Below are 18,642 nucleotides of genomic sequence, written 5' to 3' on the forward strand. Positions count from 1 at the left end.
ACAAAGCATTCAATGAGAATATTTCATTCATTCAGGATGTGTTGAGTGTTCCCTTTATTTTTTTGAGCAGTGTATTTTATGCTCATTTATTCTAAGTGATAGAGCCTCCTCCTTCCCTGCACACAGAGTGGGTCAGCACAATGCAGTGATGTCATTATGCTTCCTGTACTTGGATTCGGACATCCTGTAGGCCACTCAGTTTACAGAATGGAGATTGTTGGGTCAGGGATCCTATAGCTCCCTGCTTTAACACAGGATCCAACTGTCTTGGTGTCATGTGAACACGGATACAGTTCAAATTGACACTCACTAGGAGATTCCCGACCCCCAGCCAGAAGGATGGGGGTTTTGCACCACCCCAGATCTTTGATGCTAAGGACATCACTGTTTTTTTTTTTTTTTTTGAGATTTTGCAATTATAATAAACTCCTGCTCAATACAACTGTCACTGTGGACCACCCACCTTTCATCATTGACAGCTACACTGGTTTGTAGGACAACCAACCTGAGGACCTGAGGTCTCAGGATATTGGACACACAGCATTGTAGACTAATTGTTTATAATCTGATGATGCAATGTACAGTCCAAATAAAGGGACGTTAAATAACTTGTGTCTCATCTGTCTCATGCTATCTTTGGAAGTGCATTGAGGTGAAGGGTGCATTGCTGGAAAAGGGAAAAAAAAAAACTCTTTAAATCTCTTAGTTTGCGAGTGTGAACGAGCTGCGTGTGTCCGGAGCATAAGTCCGAACGAAAGTAAGTGTGTGACTTGTTTTTCAGTGACTTTGGATTCAGGGAGTTTGGAAGGGAGGACTTTGGACTGAATTGCTGACTGTATTTCATTAATTCTTTACTTTACTTTTTACTTAACATTCTGTATATTGCAATCCCCATTAGGAAATGAGCTCCATTATTGACAATGCTATCCAGTGTACATCTTGCCACATGTATATATTCCTTGAACAGCCGGTCGAGGTTGCTTACTGCTGCGCGAGATGTGTGCACGTTGGGCGTTTGGAAGCCCAGATACTGGATCTAAATAAGCAGCTGCCAACACTGAGAACCATTGACAACATGGAAAGGAGTCTGCTGCTCACTGAGCAGCAGCTCACTGGGGTAGATGTGGGGGAGGGTGGTAGTCGGGAGCTGCAGGACAGTGAGGTCGCTAGTTGGGTGACAGTTAGAAGGGGTGGTAGAGGGAAGAGTGCCAGGGAGGCTAGTCCTGATTTTGCACACCCCAATAAGTTTGCAAAGTTGGCAGATGAGGGGAGTGACGGTACAGGGGTAGCACTACTGCAGCAAGGCATGTCCCCTGAAAGCCGGAGGAGTGTCAGCTCCAGTAAGGAGGGAAATAGGAGAGTAGGGCAGGCCAGGCAGGTGCTGGTAGTAGGGGACTCAATTATTAGGGGAACAGATAGGGCAATCTGTCACAAAGACAGGGATTGTCGAACAGTGTGCTGCCTACCTGGCGCTCGAGTCCGGCACATCGCTGATCGGGTTGACAGATTACTGGGAGGGGCTGGTGAGGACCCAGCGGTCATGGTGCACATTGGCACAAATGACAAAGTTAGAGGTAGGTGGAAGGTCCTTAAAGATGATTTCAGGGAATTAGGCTGCAAGCTGAAAGCAAGGACCTCCAAGGTGGTATTCTCTGAAATACTACCGGTACCACGTGCCACGCCAGAGAGGCAACGGGAGATTAGGGAGATAAATAAGTGGCTCAAGAACTGGTGTAGGAAGGAGGGATTTGGGTTCCTGGAGAACTGGGCTGACTTCTCAGTTGGCTACAGACTCTACGCTAGGGATCAGCTGCACCTTAATGGGGAGGGTGCAGCTGTGCTGGGGGAGAAAATGGCTAGAAGGTTGGAGGAGTGTTTCAACTAGGGATTGGGGGGAGGGTATTCATTTTATAGGTGGGGAAGATTGTGCAGATAGTGACCTGGGCACAAATAAAGAAATTGGGGGTGGGGTTAGAACAGTCAATATAGTAAGAAGGAATAGAGGTACAGAGAGATACATAAAATGCATGTACACTAATGCCAGAAGCCTCACCAACAAAATGGAGGAATTAGAATTTATTTTGTTGGAAAATAATTATGACATGGTAGGGATATCTGAGACGTGGCTGGACGAGAGCAATGACTGGGCAGTTAATTTACAGGGCTATAGTCTGTTCAGAAATGACCGTACAAAAAAGCGAGGGGGGGGGGTGTGTGTTTATATGTAAAATCATCCTTAAAACCTGTGTCTTGCGGGAGGATATATGTGAATCTAATGAAAATGTAGAGTCCCTGTGGGTGAAGATAAGGGGAGGGGGAAAAAATAATAAATTACTGATAGGGGTTTGTTATAGGTCTCCAAAAATAATGGAAGCAGCGGAGAATATCCTCGTAAAGCAAATAGATGAAGCAGCGACTCAAGGAGAAGTCATTATTATGGGAGACTTCAACTACCCTGAAATACATTGGGGGACAGAAACATGTAGTTCAAGCAAAGGAAATAGGTTTTTGACTACTATGAGAGACAATTACCTTTCACAACTGGTTCAGGACTCAACAAGAAGGGGGGCACTGCTAGACCTAATATTAACCAATAGGCCAGACCGCATATCAAATATACGAGTTGGGGGTCACTTGGGTAATAGCGATCACAAAATAATACGTTTTCATGTAACCTTTAATAAGATGTGTAGTAGAGGGGTTACAAGGACACTAAACTTCAGGAAGGCAAATTTCCAACGGTTAAGAGATGATCTTAGTGCAATAAACTGGGACGATATCCTGAGACATAAAGCTACACAAAGCAAATGGGAGACATTTATTAACATCCTGAATAGGACCTGTGCACAATATATACCCCTTGGGAATAAACATGCTAGAAATAGGAGGAAACCACTATGGCTAAATAGAGCTGTAAGGGGCGCAATAAGTGACAAAAAGAAAGCATTTAAAGAACTAAAGCAAGTAGGTAGTGATGAGGCATTAAATAAATATAGAAAATTAAATAAATTATGTAAAAAACAAATCAAGGCAGCAATGATTGAGGCAGAGAGAATCATTGCCAGAGAAAGTAAAAATAACCCCAAATTATTCTTTAACTACATAAATAGTAAAAAACTAAAAAATGATAGTGTTGGCCCTCTTAAAAATAGTCTGGGTGAAATGGTGGATGAGGATGAGGAAAATGCCAATATGCTAAATGATTTTTTTTCAACCGTATTTACACAAGAAAATCGCATGACAGAAAACATGATTAGTGATAACATAAATTCTCCAGTAAATGTCACTTGCTTAACCCAGCAGGAAGTACGGCGGCGTCTAAAAATCACTAAAGTTCACAAATCCCCGGGCCCGGATGGGATACACCCGCGAGTACTGCAGGAATTAAGTAACGTCATAGATAGACCATTATTTTTAATCTTTAAAGATTCCATAATAACAGGGTCTGTACCACAGGACTGGCTTATAGCAAATGTGGTGCCAATATTCAAAAAGGGGACAAAAACTGAACTTGGAAATTATAGGCCGGTAAGCTTAACCTCTACTGTGGGTAAAATCCTGGAGGGTTTCCTAAGAGATGCTATGATAGAGTATCTGAAGAAGAATAACCTCATGACTCAATATCAACATGGGTTTACGAGGGATCGTTCCTGTCAAACTAATCTGATCAGTTTTTATGAGGAGGCAAGTTCTAGACTGGACCAAGGAAATGCAGTGGATGTTGTGTATATGGACTTTTCAAAAGCTTTTGATACGGTTCCACACAAAAGGTTGATACATAAAATGAGAACAATGGGGATAGGGGAAAATATATGTATGTGGGTTAAGAATTGGCTCAGTGATAGGAAACAAAGGATGGTTATTAATGGAAAACACTCAGACTGGGTCTCAGTTAAGAGTGGGGTACCACAGGGGTCAGTATTGGGTCCCCTTCTTTTTAACATTTATTAATGACCTTGTAGGGGGCATACAGAGTAATATTTCAATATTTGCAGATGACACTAAACTCTGCAGGGGAATCAATACAGAGAAGGACAATTTTATATTACAGGAGGATCTATGTAAACTAGAAGCTTGGGCTGATAAATGGCAAATGAGCTTTAATGGGGATAAATGTAAGGTAATGCACTTGGGCAGAGGAAATAAAATGTATAATTATATGCTTAATTGTAAAACACTGGGCAAAACTGTCACTGAAAAAGACCTGGGTGTATTGGTGGACGACAAGCTCACGTTTAGTGGCCAGTGTCAGGCAGCTGCTGCAAAGGCAAATAAAATAATGGGATGCATTAAAAGAGGCATAGATGCTCAGGAGGAGAACATAATTTTACCTCTTTACAAGTCATTAGTGCGACCACACTTAGAATACTGTGTACAGTTCTGGTCTCCGGTGTATAAGAAAGACATAGCTGAACTAGGGCGGGTGCAGAGAAGAGCGACCAAGGTTATTAGAGGACTGGGGGGTCTGCAATACCAAGACAGGTTATTACACTTGGGGTTATTTACTGTGGAAAAAAGAAGGCTTATGGGTGATCTTATTACTATGTACCAGTATATGAGGGGACAGTACAAAGACCTTTCTAGTGATCTTTTTTCTCTGAGGCCTGAGACGGGGACAAGGGGGCATCTTCTACGTCTGGAGGAAAGAAGGTTTAATCCTAATCACAGACAGGGATTCTTTACTGTAAGAGCATCTCTGCCGCATGATGTAATGAGTGATTCACTATTACAATTTAAGAAGGGCATGGATGCCTTTCTTGAAAAGTATAATATTACAGGTTATAAATACTAGATTCCTTGATAGTGCGTTGATCCAGGGAACTAGTCTGATTGTCGTATGGAGTCGGGAAGGAATTTTTTTCCCCAATGTGGAGCTTAGTGTGTGCCACATGGTTTTTTTTTGCCTTCCTCTGGATCAACAAGTTAGGCTATGGGTTGAACTAGATGGACTTAGTTTTTAAGCTTGAAGGAAGACTATGTTATCTGGACATAAAGGAATAGATAAAATAAAGGCATGACACAACCAATGGCACACTATACATGGTGCATCGCTGCTGTGATCATTAGCAATCAATTTTGTAAAATAAATAATCCATTAAATCAATGAGCGGTATATCTAATGAGTGGACAAAACAAGGCCTCCAGAAGAAGTTGACAAGTCCCCCTCTATCAGTTCCCTAGTATGGTATAGGTTGTTCTTTTTGTAACCATATATACCATTTAATGCAGAAAGTCCTCAAGGCTTGTTTCAATAAAATAGTAAACTTTATTCCAATGAATTAAAAAAAAATTGTAGACATCTTCAAGAATATACAAATTTAGGAGTTCTTTTCCTATATATTTCAGACGGCAACTCAGTCTGGAACACGTAGGAAAAGGACTCAAATTTGGATATATTTGAAGATGTCTACTATTTTATTTTTAAATTCAATTGAATAAAGTTTACCATTTTATTTGGAACATGGCTGGAGGACTTTCTGCATCTGGATCTTCGCTGTGCCACATCAGGCAGGAGTGGCTTTCTTCATGTCGAAAATTTGTAGTAGCAACAAGGCTAAGCTGATTTTTCCGTATTATTATACCATTTAATGACCCTTATAATATACTTAATAAAATAAAGATTACATTGAAATAAAAAAAAAAAAAATCAGTCAAGACAAAATCACATTTGTTCCTGAGATTCCCTAGAAAAGTTTATTCCAGTAGTTGTGCAATCAAATTATTACAACTCTCAATTTGTTACAAAGATTCCATAACTTCAAATATTAAAACTAAGGGTTCATAATCACCCCATCATGCATACGCAAGCACATTCACTCAGAAGGGCAGCAACATTTTCAAAATAACCGGGCATAAGAAAAATTAAACCATTGCCACTGGAGGTTGGGCACCAGCCCTTCCCAAAGTGGTTAACATGCACATGTAAAATCAAATTACAGTATCAATTTTCTAGTTCAGTTTCCCCAAAAGTGCATGGATTGAGGGCAAGCAGGGCTGTGTACCTCAACATTTGCCTTCCAACTGGGAACAAAAATTTTTTTTTGAGAGGTAATAATTTTGCTAAAAGTGAAATATGAGTAGAGTATTCTACAAAAAAAAAAAGTTAAACATTTATTTTGCAGCCCCAATTATTTAGAGGTAGTTTTTATGATGTCTGATGGGTTGAGCTGAAAAGAAGTCAGTGAAATATGTCAAGAGTCACTTGAGGGGCCCGCTTCAATTCATAGCAACAGATCATCACCACACAGGCATGGCCCACGTTCCACTGAATCTTGGGGACAGAAGTGGACCATTCTTGGTGGTTCAAGCTCAACAACCTGACTGTTATCACAAGTTACACACTATCATGGGGCAATGCCTTTATCCCTCTTAAAATTTCTGCTAAACATTCTAGAGGATTCAGAAACATCTACTAATTTCTATCAAGAGAAAGTATCATTTGCACAGTAATTAAGAGCTATAATAAGTAAAAATAAAAAAAAGAACTCGTTAAGCTGGATTTTGGACTGTAGGCCACTATGTTATAGGGCTTTTAATAGCTGTACTAGCATTGCTTCATTCTGCTAGTTGAGAAGGATTGCTATAGAAAATTAACTTTTAATAGTCTGCAAACTTTATTATAATTAGTCTAAACTAGTTATTTGTTTGAAACTGTTCTCCTCAACAGTCATGCAATCAATCCCCACAGTCTCTGTTGATTCCCGGATTCGAGAACATGCGCAGTTCGCAGGTTACATCTATGCAAGCAGGCATGGATTGGCCGACAGGACAACAAGAGAATCCTCCGGTGGGCCCCTGTGCTAGAGTGGGCCACCCTCCTTTTATATGAGTAGTACTTGGCACAATTATCTTGTATGTACAAAGGCAGCATCTTATTCATTTAACAATCTACCCAGTTTATTGTTATATAAAGATTAATGTCACATTTGCACATAGCTGACAAATAAGGCCCTGGACTTGGTTACTGGTGGGCACTTGGAACTCCAGTCTGATATTGGATGCAAATATACCCAGCATCACTACTGTGCATGTCCAAAGAGCAGGAATAAGCAGAGAAGATTGAGGGGACTGAGTCGCTATTGAGTAGCAGGTTCCGCCCAGATGCCAATTATAATACAGTGCATGCACAATTAAAAGTTCATCTTCTGCAATAATTACAGTAATATAGTCGGTGTAACAAAAACCATGCTAGTACAGCGAATAGATATCATCATAACTTGCTGGTGGTCTACAGTCCATTATTCAACTCATTGGTTGGCTTTAAGTGCTGTCAATAAGTTAGAAAGTTGTATATTTTAAAAATATCAAAAACATTTTTAATTATAAAAGCAATTTTATAATGATTTAAATTTTCTGTTCCCATGTTAAGAGGCAAATAATACATAAAAAAAAACAATCCAAAATAAAATCTACATTGAGAGATTCCTCCATCAACTGCTGGAATGTGACCATATGCATTTATACTTAAAGCATATTTCCCCAAGAAAAAAAAAAATACCATAACAACTTTACAATTTTCCCTAAACAGAATAAAAGCTTCCAGTTTTCATACAAAGATATACATTTTAGAACAAAAAAAAAAATAAAATAAAAATGTACAACTGGAATTCAAAGCCAAAAAGAACAGAAAGGCAATTATCGAGTTATACAATAAGATCTTTACCAGATTATCTAATTAATGCATTACAAAGAATGTATCATAAGTTTACTTCTCAGAACATCTACACAGGGTTTTTAACCTTTTCCAGTCCTTTTCATGGTTTTAAATACAAAACTACATTTCATTACAAAAATATGTAAACAGACTATACAAGCAATGACCCAAACAGAAGAATATGTAGACCACGGTTTTCATAGATTGTAATAAATGACCTATACAAACATTTCCTTCGACCTATTAGCTCTCAGAGAGGTGTCAGCAGACTTTTTGGATGAAAAGAGTATATGATAAACATGTTCTAAAAAATATCTTAATTCAAGCAGCAGTAAGCAAATCATTGCCATCCTTGAGGCCAGTTTTGATTTTTGAGTTTTTATGGGTAGACAAAACTGTCAAATAATTTTAGATTTTTTTTTTTAAATGTTCAGAATCTTTGTGATTGCAGTTATTTCCCCTTGGACTAGACACCACCATCCTAAACTATGTTAACATGACATAGTCCATAGTTGCATTACTAAAATAAAATAAAAAAAACATGTCAATATATAACTATCCAGGTGATCTAAAAGGAGTTGGAATGTTAGGCTGGGTCTTCAAGCTGTGGCTGCTACATGCAACCAGGACCATGCCTGGATTTTGTTGACCATGGGATTGGTTTCAGCCGCCACTGCATGAAAATCCAAGCTTTAATCAATGCACACGATGACACAGAGGAGGTTAGGCGAAGAATACAATGTTGTACGACCAGGACAAGTCATTTGAGCAGCTCAAAAATACAATTAAAAAAGCAGTTAAGCTCTACTACACACCCAATAATACACAGATCTGAAAAGGTTTGTACATAAAACTGCAGCTTACAAAAAAAAATGTCATATTCCCACAGTGATGACCTGGAGTTATATTTTTGATCACAGTATAAGAAGAGTAAGATGCCAGGGCTTACTGGACACCAATTAAGTGCATAGCAAAAGGGACAAAGTGAAGGATCCTCTTCAGACACATTGGAGTGTCACTTGAGGTATATTTGGGGCTTAAACACCACGTCCAGACAAAGTGCCTTACAAAAATCCAAAGACTTGTCCCCATGGCTATCGCAGCTCAAGTAATGCAAAGGATGAAAAGGTGGCTTACAAGTGTCCAGTGGTTCCACTCATCACATATGTGTGAACCGTGTATCAGAAGTGTGACGCACCAATTAAATAGGCAATTCCATGTATGCATCAAGCCAACTGTAGAATAAAATGTAGATGTTCCATTTAACCTCAAGCACCTATGAAATATATATATATATATATACAAAGTACCACAGAAAGATTTGAAAGGAGTAAACTTGAATTTTGTTTTTGTTAGGACTGCTCACAGTGTCTTCAGCAGAAATACACAGATTACCCAGCAGCATCACACTTCCAAAAAATCTTAAAGGCTTTCTCACAAAGATGGGCATGAAGTCAAAATGACTGTATATTGGATGTCAATGGCTGTTATTTGATAGAGGAGATAAAATGTAATGGATAAAGTTTTACCTAAGCCGACTACCCAAGATAATATGTGTTGAACACCAGAAGGAGAACAATCACCTAAATCACAAGAGGATTTCCAAGATTCTGGAGAAGACTAACATGCAAGATCAAGTAATTTTTCTTACATGAAAAGTACCTGATAGTACGGCAACGAGTTGACAGTGTAGCCTGAACTCATTGGTGTGGGCAAAGTGGTAAAATGTTTTTCAGTTACAAAAATATGGTAAAACCATCATTTGATAACCAACTGAAGACTTTATTAACACTGAGGAAGTGATTCTGCCCTATCAGATGTTCAATCCTACTAAATGGGCACGTAAATATAGTCTGCTATGTAATCATACCTGTGGAATAACAAAAAAAAAAGAAAAAGAAAAATGGGATCACTTAAAAGCTACTGCCAAATGCATATGGCATATGAAAAAAAAGACTCCAGTTTGAACAAAGTCTCATAAGTCAATCCCTTTCGCTAAAGGACCAGCCTTGCTGGAAAGGATCGATAAACAGTGATGCGACTACAAAATATTACTTTTCTATTTAAAGCCGAAGCAACTTGACTTTTCTATACAGCTTGATCACTCGGCAAGATATGAGTGCCATTTGGTGTTTCATTAAAACAGATTCTCAATGGAGCACCAAATGTCCATAGATTGTAATGGACAAATACTGTTGATAAGTAATGTAGGTCAGTGTAATATACTTTAATTCAGGATTAAATTTATACAAATAGGACTTGTAGCTCAGTATGTTTCTAATAGGCTAAATATTTAAAGTGCAACCACTGTCAACAACATAGTGGCATTAATGTTCCCCAGTGGCAGGACGTTAAATTCAATATCCTCTACTTAAGACTGGTTATAGTACCCACTGGCATATTGGCATACATGTATTCCAAAGGTCAACTTTAATTCACCAAAGTCAACTCATTGGCACCCCGCGATCACACAACAGGGGAGCCGATGGGCGGGATTTGTGACGCGCTTCCGGCTGGCACATGTTAAATCTCGCTGTCAGTGATTGACAGCGTGATTTAACAGGTTAACAGAAGCAGGTGGAGAAGGTTAGTAGCATTCTTCCTCATGACTACATTATCTATGCAAACAATATTCCAGCCTCTTGAATTCCACATACCTCAGCAGAAAAACACAAACCCCCTGAAATCAAAGAAAAAAAGAAAGACCAGATAGAACATTTTCTCTTTTCTTAATAAAAAAAAAAAAAAATCACAATCTACAGCAGGGATGTACAACCTTTTCTTGTCTTAGGGCCTCATGGTCATATGTGTCAATGCAAGGACTTCAATCTATCCTAAGAATGGAGGCCACTTCTTCCCCAGTCACTTTAAAGAAAGGAAGAGCCCATCTCTATCCATTATTGTTTAACCCCTTCATGCCCGTGCAATTTTCCAGTTTTGCGCTTTCATTTTTTCCTCCCCTTCTTCCCAGAGGCATAACTTTTTTTTTATTTTTCTGGCAATACAGCCGTATGTCGGCTTGTTATTTGCGGGACAAGTTGTACTTTTGAATGACACTATTGATTTTACCATATAGTATACTGGAAAAAGGGAAAAAAATTCCAAGTGCAGTGAAATTGCAAAAAAAAGTGCAATTTCACAATTTTTTTTATTTACCATGGTCACTATATGCTAAAACTAACTTGCCATTTTAATTCCTCAGGTCATTAAGAGTACGCAGATACCAAACATGTATATGTTTATTTTTTTAAGTGGTAAAAAAAAATCCAAAATTTGTAAGAAAAATTATGCTTTTGTTGCCAGTTTTCAAGACCCGTAGAGTTTATTTTTCGCGACTTGGGCTGGGTGAGGGCTTATTTTTTTGCACCCTGAGCAGTCGTTTTTATTGATAATATTTTGGGGTAGATACGATGTTTTGATCACTTCTTATTGCTTTTAATGCAATGCTACAGTGGACAGAGAAACGTAATTCTGGCATTTTGATCTTTATCGTTACTCCAATTACCGATCAGAATTAATAGTTTTTATATTTTGATAGATCGGACCCTTCTGAAAGCAGTGATACCAAATATGTGTATTTTTTACTTTTTATCGTTTTATTTTTGATGGGGCAAAAGGGGGGCGATTTGAACGTGTTTTTTTTTTTCATATTTTTAAAACATTTTTTTCCACACTTTTCACTGACTTAAATAGTCTCCTTAGGAGACTTCAAGCAGTGATCGTCCGATCGCTTGTGCTATAGCAGAAATCACAATCTCCTATGAACGTCAGCCACGAGTGACGTTCACAGGAGATTCACAATCGCAGGAAGGCACGAAGGTCTATTGCAGATCCCCCGGCTGTCATGACAACTCATCAGCGCCCCGCGATCGCGCGACAGGGGTGATGAGGGGCGCGATTTGTGACGTGCTTCCGGCTGGCATGTGTTCAATCCCGCTGTCAAAGATTTACAGCGGGATTTACATCAGCCATCAAGTGCGAGGAAAGTTGCAGACCCAGCATCAGAGCCCTAATCTAAGGCTACGGCCCCACTATCAGTATTCGGCCAGTATTTTTTCTCAGGAGTGAGTGACAAAACCAGGTGAGGAACAATCAGAGAAAATGAATAATAGAAACAAGTCACCAATTCTGCATTTATCACCCACTCCTGGTTTTGTCTCCCACTCCTGAGAAAAATACTGACCAAATACTGATAGCGAGTCCGTGGCCTAAGGCAGGGACACGACCTTTGATGTAAATATACGTCAATGGTCGTGAAGTGGTAAAGTGAGTAACAATAATGGAAGAGTTTTTCAAAACTCCCCCAAAAAAGGATAAAAATCTGATGATAACCACATACATACAAGGACATCTATTGACATCTTCTTTATCAAGTGCCACACTGGTCAAGAGAACCTCATTCTTCTTATACATGGTGATGCAGAGATGGCCCCAAGTTACACCACTGGTACTTAAAGGTGTTTTGTCTAATACTAGGACAAGCCTTTCTTGATCTAAATGTTTGGACCTGTTAAAGTAAAAAAGCTAATAATCACCTCCCGTGCTGGCACCGTTCAAACGGTGTCGGCACTCGCGGTCCCGGGTCTCCCGTGCGATTGTTGTGACACGTAAACCCAGAGCCCAATCAGCGCTGTCGTCATTGTTCCCGCCTTTGTACAAATAGAACATGAAGAGGAAGTCTGGGAGGTAGCTGATCTCTTATTTTCTCTTCATTTTCAATTCGACAGAAGGCGGGGACAGTGATGCCAGCACAGTGCTCACATGTTACAACAACAGCAAGGGAGCCCCGGGAAGAGCGAGTGCCGACACCGCAGGAACGGAGACGGCACGGGAGGGGAGTATAAGCTTTTTTGTTTTATCGGGGCCAAGTGTGGGGTATGAGAAGGAGTTGTCCAAGTAGTGAGCAACCCCTTTAATGGCCCCTATGCAGGGCTAGAGCCACTACTCTGAGCTAAACATAGAAATATATGTGAGCTGCAACCAGACACAGAAGGTTAGGGGCCACAAATAATGACATCATTGGTTGGATGTAGTCCCAGACTCAGGTCGCATACCTCCAATCTAGAGAATACAAGTACCTATGCGCTTAGCAAAAATATATGAGTTATTTTTCAAAGACTCCATCTTCACCAGTACTCCCTGCAGGAGGAAGCATCTAATTTCAATGAAGTTATTACAACATATTAATTCACTTTGATAGGGATAAGGACTATCACAATATATAGAACAAATGAGTTTGCAGACCCATTATCAGGAAAGAAAAGGCCATTTGAGTTTACTTCTAGGTTTTTGTAACAGCTGGAATCTTAAAGGTGAGATGACACCATTAAGGTGATTTATGAAACAGTCAAAAAGTATTTTTTATTTTATAGGTAAAGGCCATAGATCTTACTGTAGAAAAAAAAATTAATGATTTTTTGCCTCCCAATGCATATGGATAAAAAAATTAAATTTATCGCTCAAAATGTATGAATAAAAATCACTTTAAAAAAAGCTCCAAATGACTGTCCCTGGACCAAGTGCTATGGTTGAGAATTGCATGAAGTCTTTCTTGAACGTGTCTTATAGTTAACTGTATGTGCACAGTTATGCATGAATTTTTTTTTATGTTAAAATGTATTTTACTTTTTTACAGTTAAATAAAAAACTATTCAAATTTTTCACACTTGGGAGAATATTAAAAAACTGTTTTACAGATACAAAACACTGCTGTTAATCCGTGTAAAAGGAAACTTGAATTCACTTTTGTCAAAACTGCACATAACACAAATGTCAAACCACAAGGGAGACTCCTTTCCCCTTAAGGTTTGAAACCTGTTAGAAATAAGAAATGTCAGCAAGTACAGTATATCCAAAGACCAGATGAGGCCAGCGACAGTGCCGGAACTGATATATTTTACTTTTAAACAAATTGTAATTTTTTAATTTGCTTATTTCAAAACAGATTTCTGGCCTTAAATTGGTATTTTCATTTGGAGACATTTATGTCACATCAACGTGATATGCCATAAATGTCATAGTTGTGGGATCCAATTTCTATCTTGAAGGAGGATCTCTGGTTCCTCAACTTTTATTCAGACACTGGAGTCAAGTCTCCGCATGTGTCGACTTCTCTATTGTTGACTTCTATGGAAGTTCTGAAAATAGCAGAGCAGGAGAAAATATGGCGTGAGTAAAAGGACCATCACTCTAAATGGAAAGTCTCCTACATAAACTTCAGAATTTAAGAGCTAGATATAATTGCTCGTAAACACGAATCAATCAAAACATGAATGCTTTGTTTGACTGGTGTTTGTGAGTCCTCGTACTGTCTTTGGTTTACATGAACTTTACATCTTTCTCTTGCTTTGTCTTTAAAGGGGTTGTATACTACTTGAACATCCCCTTCTCATTAGCTATACTGCCCTGTCTAAATTAACAATAACCTATACTCGCCACCGGTGCAGATGACACTGGGTCTCCCGTGACGTTGTAATGGCACATGCATCCATCAGCAGCCACTTCACTTTCACTTCCTTTGGATGTAACTTGCATTCGGAGGACGTCAGAGAGCAGCAGCAGCTCTCACTTCTTCTAGGTGTAAGTTCTATCCGAAGTAAAGCAGCCGCTGAATTTGTACAGGGCTCACATGATCTAACAACAAAACGCAAGCCCTGGGAGACCAGGAGCTGATATCATTTGGAATGGCGCTGGCACTGGAGGAAATAGTCTGTTACTTTATATATGAGAATATAGTAATTGAGAAAAGGATGTCACAGTAGTGGACAATCCCTTTAACTCCACGGAATATTAAGTCTTACCAACTTGCATTGCTAAGGAGTCCAGCACTTGAAGGCTTGAATCCAACACACAAGAAGTTCATTCTTAGAGAAAAATTAAAATGATCTAAATATGCTAGTGGGGCTGGATTGTCAGACTTTTAACTTGAAAGTCAACCTGATCAATTTATTACCAAATGTGAACAAGAACCACAATGGATTGTGAATCGAATTAAACAGTTATGGAAGATTCCTTTCAAGCAAAACTAAGAATTTACAATACGTTCAATAAAGGAAATCCATGTTGAGCTGCTTGGCAACTAGCTTAGGCTTACCTTTTATTGAACTTCTAAATGTTCTTTTTTCAGACTTGTGGTAACCTTAGTCTTAAGGTTATCTTAGTCTAAGACTGACCATACATATTTTTTATGTTGTCAGAAACTAATGATTTACATTCTTTATGTTTAGTTTTGCAGGTGAAGTGAAAAATAAATCATGAGAATGGTTTATCACAAAGGAAAAGTACTTGTGCATATTATTTGTAGACCTTCAGATCTTCATTTTCATGTATGCATTAAATTTCTTTAAACACTAAAAGGGGAAGTCCCATGATTACCACTAATCACCTCAGACAGATAAGATAGGAGATAAGTGTTTGATCACTAGGGGTCCTTCCATTGGGACCCTCATTGATTACGAGAATAGAGATCAAATATCCCCAGTCTGAACAGAGCGCAGGTTGCACATGCACGGTGTACCACTTATAAAGAAAGCCGAGTACCATCTACAGCTATCTCCATCAAAGACTAGGATTACAGCAGCAGTGAACATGCACGACCATGGCTCTATTGGAACGGGGAACACCTCTGATCTCATGATCGATGGGGTCCCAATTATCACCTAACTGGTATCATGAAGGATAGAAGCTTGCCACCAGTAAGTCATCGAGTTATCATCATCTACAAAACAAGGACCGATTCAAATTTTTTAGCTATATATATTATGCATTGCAGGTTAGAAATGTGTACAATGGAAATCATGTACATGATTATAATGTTGACTTTGACATTAAACTTTTACGTACAACATATCTGCAGACCTTTAAAAGGCCAGTTGAAAACTCTCTGCCATAATCACGAAATTTTAACACACCGAATGTTAAAACTCTGGTCCAAGGATGGCTGAAGCTAAGTAAAGGAAAACACCAATTGTTGGCTATTGGTAGAGAATTAACTTAGGAAGCAGTGAAGGCTTTCCACCATTTGAACCACCGATTCTCAATGTAAGTAAATAGTAGCTTTACATAAGGTACATCATATTACTGGATATGTTTTACGAAGTCTGATCTCAACCAGGAGATCAGTTTTGAGGATTCAGTAGTACAAGGTATTCATAGTTCACTTACAACAACACACCTCAGCAACGTAGAAGTCCCATAGGTTGTACCAAAACATTGGTAGTTGCTCCTTATATTGTTTAACAAGAAGTGTGGACATTAACATTTTATGAAGAAAGAATATTCTATAAGCTTAAAAATACACCTAACTTAAAACCGCTTTAGGGCAACTAAAGTCTGGAAAGTGGGTGCGTAAGTGCAGTATTCTTCATGTGCAGTTCTACTTCATAGAAGCACCTCACCAGTTCTGAGCTATTGGAAAGGGTGCTCTCCGCGTACTATGTGTGAGGAGAATTCATAGCGGTCCTGACTCCTGTGACCACAAATGTTACATTCAAGAGGGTCCCGATAACCGTGACAGCCCATGTGGATCGTATACATCACATGATCTAGAAAAAGCACACGGCAGTGCTCACATTTGAAGGCTTTAATTTGCTCCCCTTCACTATTATATACTTTATAGACATCTTTGGAAGTGCCCAATCCAGCCTTGGTGGCATCTAGAGCTTTGCCATCTTCCTTGGAATATACTGGACTCTGCTTTCTTTTCACGTTTAAGGCATGATTCCCTTGGTATGATGGTCGATCATCATGGCTGCTTTCAGAATCAGTGGTGTCCAGGCAACTGTTGCTGGGGGATGCTTCCCTCTCTTGAAGGTGACTCTTTGGTCTGATAAGAGAGATTGGGCCATCCATATTATTATCAGTGCTGTCTGAGGTTTCCCTGCTGGTAGGCCTCTCCACCCTGCTTGGATGGTAGACCTGAGAGTAAACTGAACTGATAACAGGAGCTACTTCAGACATGGTGCCAGTGGAGTGGTGAATCAGGGGCCGCAGTGCATCTGCACCCAAGTAGGTAATGGCATTGTTAATGGCCTGGTCCATCATCTGCGACTGCATTAATTCAGCTTCTTTCTCATAGGCCATATTCATGTCAAAGGGTAAGTCTGGATAACCAAACCTCATAAGCTTTTCACCTGCAAGCAAAAACATGCATTAGCAATCAATCAATAAGGATATACATTATTTGGCTAGCCTAAAGATTTAAAATCTAACTGTTGTGTAAAACTGTTGAATTATAACTATCAAGACATACAATGCTCATGTCCAGTTGTCCAATACTAGGTTAAGTGCTTAGGTCTTGTTGGCGGATAGCATGTACAGACTTTTGAGTCTGAGGCATTTAAGCCTGAAACATGTCTGTCAAAATGAACAGTTTTGGGAGATTTATGAAATGGACTAATAGAAAAACGGACTTTGTCACCTTTAACCAATCACAGTGTAGCTTTTATTTCTTAAAGTGCTGTTAAAAAATAAAAGCTGCAGTGTGATTGGTTGGTATTCTTTTACAAGGTTTTCATAAATCTGCCCCTAAACTCCAACACGCAGAGTTCCAGCAGCCTAATAGACGATCTCCAAAAATCTGAAGTTCCAATTACAGTGTATACAGTAGTTCCCAGCTTTGACAAAAGTAAAGATAGCCATACACTTAGGAGAAAAGCTGTTGGCTGAACAACCCAAAATCAATCTTCATTCCACAATAAGCAAGATGGAGATTGAAAAAAAGAGCACATCTAGATACCTTTGACAGCTGCCTACATGCCATTATAACAAAGAATTGGTCATGTTAAAATTCAACATGGCCGATATCCCCCCCTCGACATCCATCATATAGCCCACATTTACAGTAAATAGCTAGCTTCCCCACAGCACTGGTGCGAGGAGAACTGGATTTCAATGGGTGACCATTGTCTTTAGATATCCAAATCCTCAGTGAAAGCTATGCTTGAGTGGTCAAATAAGGCTGTTAACTGGGATATTTCTATATTTGCAATTATTTTAAGAAGAGGGTAGAAAATTTTCAGTAAAAAAATGTAATTACTTTATGAAGACAAAAACAAAGCAAAAAACTAGCTGGCTTCTTTAACATTATGCTAAGAAATTTGCAAGTACCATGTTAATTCTGCACACAGGGACTTTCCCATCATAAGCAGTGAAACGCTCTATTTTTCATGTTTTGGACGTCTTTAAAATGGATGTCATTTCCTTTCATAGGAAGCAGTGGTTTACTAACAAAGAATATTCTCACTCTGAAATTTTCAAGGGGAAACAATATCGACACTAAATCTCTGTAGGTACAGTAGAAAACAGCCTCATGCAGATATATAATGATGGTGGAATAAGGCTGGAAAACTATTTTCTTTTTGTTGAAAACAGAAATGGAGGACAGTTCAGCAGCACAAAAACATGTACTTTTCAAATATTGGTTTCACTGATCATCTCCTGGTCCCAAGCGCTCCACTTTTGCGTTGGGTCATACACTAGACGAGAGCATGTCAGTCGTCCCCCCCCCCAAATCTCTGTATTGTAGTGACTAGTCAAAGGCATGAAAGGGGTGACCAGCTCATTCATTTTTAATAGCAAAGCCAGCTCCCTTCTCATTCTCTGCATCAGCCACAACTTATTTGCTAAACTGATGCCAACACCAAGCCCTCTTCAACGATCCTCTTCAAGGATGTGAATGGTCATATGCTGACACACAATGTGGTTGTTGGGGTGCTCTCTTTTTATATAAGGCACAATGTAAAAGGGGAGCCACCAAGACCAGGAGAGAGACCCTGAAACTGTGATATCAGGACAAATCTGAAAAATACTACAATTATATAATAGATTATAGAAATAGGTTTGTGATACTGGACTGAACACAGACCCATTTAAGTCAATGGGTCCATTCTCACATACAATTTTTCGCACAGACCGTTGGTCTTTGCAAAGAAAAAATTGCAGCCAGCACTAATTTGATCCAATTCCTGGAAAAGTCTTCCCTAATTAAA

At 39.1% G+C, this 18,642-nt stretch overlaps 1 protein-coding gene across 7 annotated transcripts in view; it reads right to left on the bottom strand.

Annotated features, from left to right (window-relative positions):
- Positions 1-5,680: 5,680 nt before the first annotated feature.
- IKZF2 (IKAROS family zinc finger 2) overlaps positions 5,681-18,642 on the bottom strand; it is an 88,034-nt gene continuing 75,072 nt past the window's right edge. For all 7 annotated transcript variants that reach the window (XM_073646622.1, XM_073646623.1, XM_073646624.1 and 4 more), the window contains one exon: positions 5,681-16,785. In XM_073646622.1, the coding sequence (XP_073502723.1) occupies positions 16,061-16,785 (725 nt within the window). In that variant the 3' untranslated portion in view covers positions 5,681-16,060. The remainder of the gene's footprint in view (positions 16,786-18,642) is intronic.

Source organism: Phyllobates terribilis, unplaced genomic scaffold, assembly GCF_046119375.1.
Source record: "Phyllobates terribilis strain yellow unplaced genomic scaffold, ASM4611937v1 Scaffold_9__5_contigs__length_417890890, whole genome shotgun sequence".
Taxonomy (NCBI): Eukaryota; Metazoa; Chordata; class Amphibia; order Anura; family Dendrobatidae; genus Phyllobates; species Phyllobates terribilis.